General features: G+C 37.1%; 1 protein-coding gene across 2 annotated transcripts in view; it reads right to left on the bottom strand.

Moving 5' to 3' along the window:
• The window catches only part of LOC106869717 (uncharacterized), a 145533-nt gene extending 143964 nt beyond the window's left edge, over positions 1 to 1569 (bottom strand). For both annotated transcript variants that reach the window (XR_016243596.1, XM_089359518.1), the window contains exon 1: positions 1318 to 1569. Coding sequence is in view for 1 of the 2 variants with exons in the window: in XM_089359518.1 (XP_089215644.1) it covers positions 1318 to 1330 (13 nt within the window). In the remaining variant the exon portion in view is untranslated. The remainder of the gene's footprint in view (positions 1 to 1317) is intronic.
• Between the last annotated feature and the right edge of the window lie 8431 nt (positions 1570 to 10000).

Here is a 10000-nt window from a genome sequence, read left to right as displayed (position 1 = left end):
ACATAAGAGACTTTAGTTTTAGAAGTACGGGTTTACATACCGGAAATCATCGAAATAAGTGATAAAGTTTCAATAATTAAGGACATGGTTTATATTATATTTTCGATTTATTAACATGCCGACATACATATATATATATATATATATATATATATATATATATATATATATATATATGTATATATATATAGTACACATAATTCTTTTACACGAATACTGTTGAGAGTGACTTCGAAGTTTTCGGCTTGCTAAACCTAACAGTTCTTGTAAAAGAATAATGAATAGGTACTCTTCAGAGAGTATTATAGAGTAATCCTTCAGTTTAATATAAATTATTGTAAATTATTATAACTCGACATAAAAAACAAACATTAAGATATAGATATAGATATATAGATATATATACACACACATATATAAAATAGATAATACGATAGTTTCTTATAATTATTATGTCAGTATATGGAAATCGATAAACAAATATCAGTCAAGTAGTGGAAATCCTGTTTAACCAACCACATCCCCAATCCACTTTTTAAGCTTGTGCCATAATCAAAAGCCAAATTAAATATGTAAATAGATTAAACACACCCTGATACCAAGCACTAATTTAAAGTTTGTCCATCACCCAACACCGAAAAGAAATTATAAATACCCTTCTTCCACATACACACACACATATGTGTAGCCAACAATTATTTTAAGTAAGCAACTCTGTTTTGTTTTTGTTGTTTTGAATTAAAAACACTTCATATATTGGTATAATCAAGAAAATATAGTTGCAGAAATTCATTTAGAACTTTTGCTGCTGTTGTTGAAAAGAGAGGAAAAACCAACAAATGTGATGACTAAGAAAGGCGACAGAAAGTTTTTCAAGAATCCAAGAATCTTCGACATGAAATAAGTAACGAATATACAAGACCCTCTCTCTCGTTCTCTCTGTCTCTGTCTCTCTCTCTATCTATTTCTGCTCTAACTACACACATCCCACTCGTTAACTACCTAACACTATCATCAATCTAGATACCTACTTTTTTCCTCCTCTGTTTATCCATCTCTCTATCTGCACAACGTCACCTTTCTCATCTCTGTATGTAACAACCCACCCTTTCATTTCATACCCTCTCTCTCTCTCTCTCTCTCTCTCTCTTTCTAAATGTATATACATATTCATATGTGTGTGTACGTGCACATGCGTTTGTATACATAATCGCAGAACTGTATATGTACGGATGGATGTGTCAATGTGTATATATACGTATGTGTATGGATGAATTTCTCTCTCTCTCTCCAGTCACTTTTCTTATTATCACTTACCGTCAGGATCCATCGATTTGGTTAGTGTTAAAGTTCCAAAATCAAGTTGTGAAAAGCGTAACAAGTCCGAATGTCACAGTTATCATGATATTACAATCACTGTCGTTACAATTAAACGTAGGTGGCGTGGGGGGGGGGGAGATTAAAATTATTATTTTCTTCCTTTTTTTTCTTCTTTTTTCTTTTTTGTCGTCTAACTTATCGCCGACTGGCAACGCATCATCCTCTGTCTATATATACTTGACTGGTAGTGGGTAAGCAGGATAGCTCACACACTTTGACTCTCTCTCGCAGATTATATATACATATTTATATATATATATATATATATATATATATGTTTTACTTCAGTAATAAATGCTGATGATGTTGACGAAGACAAGTATAATTTTGTGAAAGGGGAGTGACGGCAGAACGAAAAGGGAAGAGATAGAGAAGACGGAGAGAGAGAGAGAGAGAGAGAGAAAGAAGATACAACATTGAATGGTTTGTTGAAGGGGGAACAGAGAGAGAGAGAGAGAGAATAAGAGAGGGTAAGTGGGGAGTCGGCATGAATTAAACTTGCATGGCCTTGTGCCTAAGAAATTACTGCCTCTTACCTCACTCACTTTCTAGCTTTATCTCTCTCTCTCTTACCTCATTCCCTAATTCCCTCTCTCTGACTCTCTTACTCCCTCTCTCGTTCCCTGTCTGTCTCTCTCTCTCTCTCTTTCTCTATGTCTTACGTACATATGTATGTATTTGTATTTACACATGTGTAGAATAGTCACAATTTACAATCGTACGAGACGGCATAACGTCGTCGCTCTAGGAGCTAAAAATATTAAATTTCTCCTCAAATCGCACCCGACAGTCCTAAAGAAGGAATGATACAAAGTATTATGTATTCCTAGATATACCATGCCAACTGACTAACGTCTTTGATCATGGGACTACGCTCTCGTGTGTGACCTTGTTATTAAAAAAAACAACAACAATACTATGACACGAGTCAACAAGGGAACTTCTACGTTTTCAGTCGGCCTGCTAGAAATAGCAGCCGAATCACCCTCGAATTACACGCCAGTGTCTTAAAAATGGGCGAGATATATTAGGTTATGTAGTCCTAGTCGGTACTACTAAAGCAGCGCGGACCCGAACGCGCAGTCGCGCGTCCGCGCTAGCTAGTCTTGAGTGGTCGATCCTAACCCTAACCCTAACCCTAACCCTAACCCTAACCCTATCCCTAACCCTAACCCTAACCCTGTCCCTAACCCTAACCCTAACCCTATCCCTAACCCTAACCCTAACCCTGTCCCTAACCCTAACCCTAACCATATCCCTAACCCTAACCCTAACCCTATCCCTAACCCGCGTGTGCAAATGAATACGTGTTTAGGGTTAGGGTTAGGATCGACCACTCACGACTAGCTAGCGCGGACGCGCGACTGCGCGTTCGGGTCCGCGTTGCTTTAGTAGTACCGCCCACAAAATGACAATGGTCAAGGTTGGAACTTCTGAACGTAAATCGGACCAGTCAGGTCTGAAGTAGTTGTGTACAACAACTGAAAACAACATTGTTGTAAAAAAGAAAGAAAAAAAAACATTAACAGATTTTCGTTAACACTCGCACGATCTTCACTAGGGTATTAGGGTTAGGATTTTAGGGTCAGGGTTAAGGTTTTAGGGTTAGTTTTAGGGTTACGGTTACGGTTAGGGTTTTAGGGTTAGGGTTTTAGGATTTGCGTTAGGAAATTCCGTCCCTAACCGTAACCGTAACCCTAACCACTAACCCTAACCCTAACCCTAAAACCCTAACCCTGACCCTAAAACCCTAACCCTAACACCCTAGGGAAGATCGTGCGGGTGTTAATCTGAAAAATTACCAAAAAAATACCAAAAACTGCTAAAACATATGACAAAAATATGGTGAAAAAATATGACAAAAAAATGCTAAAGACTAATTATATCAAAAAGCTTAATTTTTATTTACATTTTTATTTAGTTTCTTTAATTATATTCAGCATTAAGAAATAATTTCTTGAATTTCACTGATTTGATTTCACTTTCAGCTGTGGTGCCTAGGTCTTGACTTCTGTATACATTCAAAAGGTCCCAATCTTGTTAAATATGTGGTTTGGAATATCAAAGTTTTTGCAACATTTGCCATATCTTTTCAGGCCATATTTTATAAACAGTATTGATCTGAGCATAGGAAGATGCATTTTGTTTTTCAATTTTGATTTGATTACTCCCATACTACTGAACAACCGTTCAACTTCTGCATTTGAGTTTGGCAATGCCAATAGATTAATGGCAAAATTTGCAACATCTCTAAAAGGATTTCCTCCAGTAGTATCTTTATATTCTAACTTTGTTTTTTCTTTGCTCATTATAATGTAGTGGGAAGCAAGAAAATAAATTGAATGTTTAATAAAGATATAAAATTGAAAACACAACTTATCAGATTGCTGCTAACAATTCTTTCGTTCGTCATTAACAATTCTTATGTTTGCTGCTTACAAATTCTTGAGGTGAAGAATACTGATTCAGGATGCAGGGTGGCCAACTTATAAATGGAAAAGTAGAATCTTCAGAAATCCTAAAACTGTGTTCTGATATAAACCTGGGAACATCATATTCGCTTCCAATCTTACATTTAATATCTATTGGTAAAACCACAAATATAATGACAATACTTGGAAAAAAAAGAAGTAAGTAGAAATATAAAGGCTGAGACTCCACCACCCGCGGTACTTCTATACAAGATATATAATCCAAAACAAGCATGATAAAATACAAGCCTATTTTAAAACCGTCAAACTGAAAGTAAATCAGTCAACCTGTCATGATAAAAACTCATCACTACAGAATAAAGCATTGTTAGGACAAATTTCTATGCTTTCTTTCTTTGCAACATGAGTTGTCTTCTCCTCCTCCCCCACCAGCACCACCACTCTGTATCCAAGCCGGTGGGTCGGGGTGGTGGTGCTGGGAAAGTTCATAACTAGGTAAACTTCCTTTCTTTGAAGTTTCAAAAAAGTGAAAGAAAAATTCAACAATAGGTGCAGGAGTGGCTGTGTGGTAAGCAGCTTGCTTACCAACCACATGGTTCTGGGTTCAGTCCCACTGTGTGGCACCTTGGGCAAGTGTCTTCTACTATAGCCTCGGGCCGACCAAAGCCTTGTGAGTGGATTTGGTAGACGGAAACTAAGTTTTTACTGAACTTAGTGCAATGCAGAAGCAGTATATCGGAAATTTCAGCTTTCAAGTTTAAGTAGTTTAGGAGTTATAGAGTTTTAAATTTGTTACCACTTAGGCCCTACTTTAGGAAATATCCTCTTCCTCTCCTTTTTATTTCTGTGATGCTAAAAACTCTGACTATATTCACTGTTTTTCAGAATAGTAGGCTTATCTAAGTAGAGTATCTAAAATGATGTCTCATAAGAGAAGTGCTTGAGTCACTTAAAGAAACAAAAAAATCTGGATGAAGAATCTTGTGCAATTTCAAGACTCGCAAAGAAAAAGATCTGTTTCTCTAGAAGAGCATTCTTTGGAAAACAACGGCAGGATACCAATGAAACTTCAAATTGTTGGTTGCTACGTGTTTCTTGGAGGTACCATCAAAGGAAAGAAAGAAAGAACAAAGGAAATTTTGAAAGAAGTAACTTTTTTTATGGTAAAAGAAATTAAATTACTCATATTTATCAATTCAAAACGTACAAGCAAAAGGTATGCAACTGGAAAGGCAGCCAGTTCCAAAGCTATCCATCCATCCAAAAGAAGAAAAGTATCCTTAATGCCGACTTCAACCAGAGCACTCCAATTACCAAACAGAAAAGCTGATACTGTTGTGAAAGGAATAGCAGCTGTTTTAGATGAATACAATTTATGGAACTGTGTAAAGATGATTGTCGGTGATACAATGAGTGTGAACACTGTGAAAAGAAATGGCATTGTCATTCAGTTGCAAAGACTGTTTGAGTAAAGGGGTTTGAAAGAGCTGCATTTTTTTGGTTGTCAGCATCATATCCTTGATAGAGTTCTTCATGTTGTAATGGATAACGAACTTGGAGAAAAAAGTCATCTCCTAATATTGAATATACATTCATCCCAAAGCTTCTATGTAATTATGAGAAACTCCAAGCTAATTTCAACAATGGGGAGGGAAGAAAATATTACTGAATCAGTAGGATGGCGAGATGATATGAAATTTCTATTTCATTTGACCAGAGTTTTTTCTTACTTTGAAGAAACCAGAAAATTTCCTACTGTAAAGTTTCAAAAAATACCCAGCTTAAGTAATGCACGATGGAATTCTCGAGCAATACTAGCTCTATTGGCATTTATTCTACCAGAGAAAAGAATTTTGCTTCTCAATGCTTGTCGATTCATCTCTTACACACACACACACACACACACACACACACACACACACCTATGTCTCTTATGTTGTAATAACAGAGTCGGTAGAGCATCAATCAACATGTTATATGACATTTAGTTATATCCTTTTATATTCTGAGTTCAAATACCACCCACCAGTTTCTATTTTGATGTTTATCCTTTCAAATGAAATGAATATATTACTCTTTTACTCTTTACTCTTTTACTTGTTTCAGTCATTTGATTGCAGCCATGCTGGAGCACCGCCGTTTTTAGCTGAGCAAATTGACCCCAAGACTTATTCTTTGTAAGCCTAGTACTTATTCTATCGGTCTCTTTTACCGAACCATTAAGTTACGGGGACGTAAACACACCACCATCGGTTGTCAAGCGATGTTGGGGGATAAACACAGACACACACACACACACACACACACACACACATATATACATATATACGACGGGCTTCTTTCAGTTTCCGTCTACCAAATCCACTCACAAGGCTTTGGTTGGCCCGAGGCTTTGGCCGGCCCGAGGCTTTGGTCGGCCCAAGGATTTTAGAAGACACTTGCCCAAGGTACCACGCAGTGAGACTGAACCCAGAACCATGTGGTTGGTAAGCAAGCTACTTACCACACAGCCACTCCTATGCCTGTATTAGATAATTTATCAAGAAATGAGGCACAGGAATGGCTGTTTGGTAAGAAGTTTGCTTCCTAACTACATGCTTTCAGGATCAGTAATATCTTGGGCAAGTGTCTTCAACTATAGCTCAGGTTGATTAAAATCTCGTGAATGGACTTGTTAGATGGAAATTGAAAAAAGCCTTGCATAGCTGTGTGGTAAGAAGTTTGCTTCCTCATCACATGGGACTTCAAAATAATTAAAAGGCTTCTATGTTTTCAATTTTTGTGAGAGAGTTTGGTGAAATGATACATGAGGTACATACAGTACAGTAAGAATCCAAGCAATGCTTACAATCAGATATTTACGTTTGAATCTGTCACAACATATCAAGAACAAATAGATATGTTATTGCTTAGTGTAAACTTCTTTTAAAAAAGAGGCTTCTAAGCTTTGTATAGCTTAGGGCCCCACCATTTCTAAGTCCAGCACTACCAGTAAAATACAGTGAAAAATTTCATTCAGTAAGATTTCAAATAGTGTGCAGTGCATGGACATTATCAGAGATGGTGACCCCAAAATTCCTAAAAATTTTTCACACAATGTTTCAGTTGAAATTTGTTATTGTTTTGTAAAAAAAAAATATCCTGGTAAATCTAACCCAGAAAAGAACTGAAACTTGTGCATTATCTTCGCAAACGAGGATGTCAATAGGGTGACTGGTGACACCATTTGTTACCATAGTGAGTAATAACAGTCCTAATGATGACACTGATTTAATGTTCTTATAAAACATCCTAGATGTGAATAAATTATAATAGAAAATAGACTGAGGTCAACTCGGTTTTTCGTCCTCACTAGTGTTGATAAAATAAAATACCAGACAGTTACAGAGGCAGATATGTTATTGCTATAATGTGTTCTAAATCAGGGGTTTTCAAACTTTTGGGCTTGCGGACCCCTTTATATTTCAGGCTTTACCTTAGGGACCCCCTTATAAACGCTTATGAAATTTATACATAAATATTTGCTTAAAATAACATATATTTTTACATTTATTTATTTAATAGTATTTAACAAATAGGTTTATTGTCAATTAAAAGATTTCGATTAAAAACCATATATAAAATCAAATTGCACATAAAAAGTATTTGCTGTCCACGGACTACCTGCCTTGTCCTTGCGGACCCCCTGTGGTCCGCGGACCATAGTTTGAAAATCCCTGTTCTAAATGCATATGGAATTATAATAAAAGACCAAGGTGACACTCAAGATCGATGAAAATATGAACTAAGTAGGTAGTAAAGATGTAATTGATGAAATCATTACACTCATGCTTCCTGCTCTGAAAATGTCCCCTGGTATTAACTTTTAGATGAAATGAACATTGGAAATACTCTGAACCATGCAGAAACTGAAAGAGCTACTCAGTGGTATTGCAAGCTCTTCGGAATCCATTGCTGTGTCAGAAATCCTTCGGTATCATCAACAAGTATCTCAGGTTCACAAACATGTTGCCCCTTAGCCTGAATGCTTTGCTTGAGCAGACAGCAACAACTGAATTAGTCTTTGCCTGAAGAAAGGTTTCACTTGCAATCTCTTGCCAATCACAGCCACCTTGAGCTAGTCTCAGCTACCATGTCTATCTCCTTGGTGGTTTTCGTCAGTTGTTCATGTTTCAGTCCAATTTTCTGCAGAAAATAGTGCACCAATCTCACTGGAAAGTTACAGCAGCCAACTTCAATAGAGAATGAGTGTGTGTACATATATATATGTGTGTATATGCACGTATGTATGTATGTATGTATGTATGTATGTATGTATGTATGTATGTATGTATGTATTTATGTATGTATGTATTATGTATGTATGTATGCATGCATGTATGCATGCATGTATGTATGTATGTATGTATGTATGTATGTATGTATAGATGATGGGATTCCACGCAGTTTCTATCTCTCAAATTCACTCATGGGACTTTGGCCAGCCCAGGGCTATATTAGAAGACATTTGCCTAAGGTACCACATGGTGGAACTGAACCTGAAAACACATGGTTTTCAAAGCAAGTTTCCTAACCATACAACCATGCCTGCTCCTTTGCATTCCCTTAACATTCTAAGCTCAAATCCTGCTGAGGTCAGTTTTGCTTTTCTTCCTCCTAGCGTTGGTGCAGTTAAATACCTGATCAAGTAAATTTTCCTAAAACATTCTGAATGTCAATGAAAATGTGATAGCAAACTAACTGAAGTGAGCTTGAATTGACTGCTGCTTTATTCCCCCACCAGGGTCGATAAAATAACTTATTAATCGAGTACAGGTTGGATTCCCTAGTCTTATAAAGCAGCCAATACAGCATTGAATGACAATGGAATTATAATCGGGAACGATACAGTATTGATGATAAGTTATGCGTATGAAAGAGATTCAGAGATATATGGAGAGCGAGCGAGAGAGTGAGTATGATTGCATGAGTGTCAATGCTTGCATGTGTGAGTATCAATCTGTGTAAATAGATGTAACTGTGTATGAGAAAACAAGAGTCAATGTCCTTCATTGTGTCAGTAAGAGAGAGAGAGAAAACATATAGATACCACCATAATCATCATCATCATCATCATCATCATCATCATCATCATCATCAATGCTATCATTATACTTTAAGGTCCATTTTCCATGCTGGCATGGACTGGATGGTTTGACCAGAGTTTGAAAGCAGGAGAGCTGTACCAGGTCCCAGTCTGATTTGGCTTGGTTTCTACAGCTGGATGCCGTTCCTAAAGTATGCTGGGTGCTTTTTACATGGCACCTGCACTGGTGGCATAACATGGTGCCAACATGGGTGCTATTACATGGCACTGGCACAAGTGCTTTTCATGTAGCACCAGGACAGGGCTCTCACAGGCTAATCCTTCAACAGGTAGAGCACCATTAACACTACTACTGTGGAGGACAGGTGTTGTTGAATACAGCAAGGCACTAGATATCTTGGTCCTTTGTCATCTGCATAAGGCTCAGTGTCCTGAGATTGTCCTTCAGTACTTCGTCCCATATCTTCCTGGGTCTTCATCTTCCATGAATTCTGTCCGCTTTGAGTGATCGGCACTTCCTAGTTAACCTTCCTTTGATATTGCTGCACCTCTTATGTGTCCATAGCTTGCACTGGGTACATACATATATATATATATGCAAAAGAGTGGATAAATGAAAGAAAGTTGCACTCAACACATTTACTAGGAGTTAGATATATATTTTAATAAGTTTAAATCAGCTCCATGTAACTTAAAGTTTCATAGGCTTGTAGAACAAATCTGTTTTATCAGGCTCCTGGATGAGAGTAAAGGAGATATGAGACAAATTCAAGATGGCTTCTAGATGTTAGGCTTCTATTGGTCAACTCAGGTCATGTGATATTATTGGCCTGGAAGTGACATCAGTTCTTTTCTTTATTCTTAGGCCTATGTGCTGGGACAAGATGTTGGTAGATAAGACAGATAGATGTTGAGACTACTTCTTGGAAGCTGCAGTATTGTATATTAGTGGCATTTGTTCATTGTTACTGATGCCATAAATGGTGGGGTGGGGTATTGTTGTCAATATATGTATGTATATATTGTTCTTAAATACCATTTGCTAATTATGACCACATTAAGAGGCAGAGATTTTAAATAAATCAAGAATTTATGTTGTTTG

Source organism: Octopus bimaculoides, chromosome 11 (assembly GCF_046866305.1).
Source record: "Octopus bimaculoides isolate indiv1 chromosome 11, ASM4686630v1, whole genome shotgun sequence".
Classification (NCBI taxonomy): domain Eukaryota; kingdom Metazoa; phylum Mollusca; class Cephalopoda; order Octopoda; family Octopodidae; genus Octopus; species Octopus bimaculoides.
This window is presented reverse-complemented; position numbering and strand designations above follow the sequence as displayed.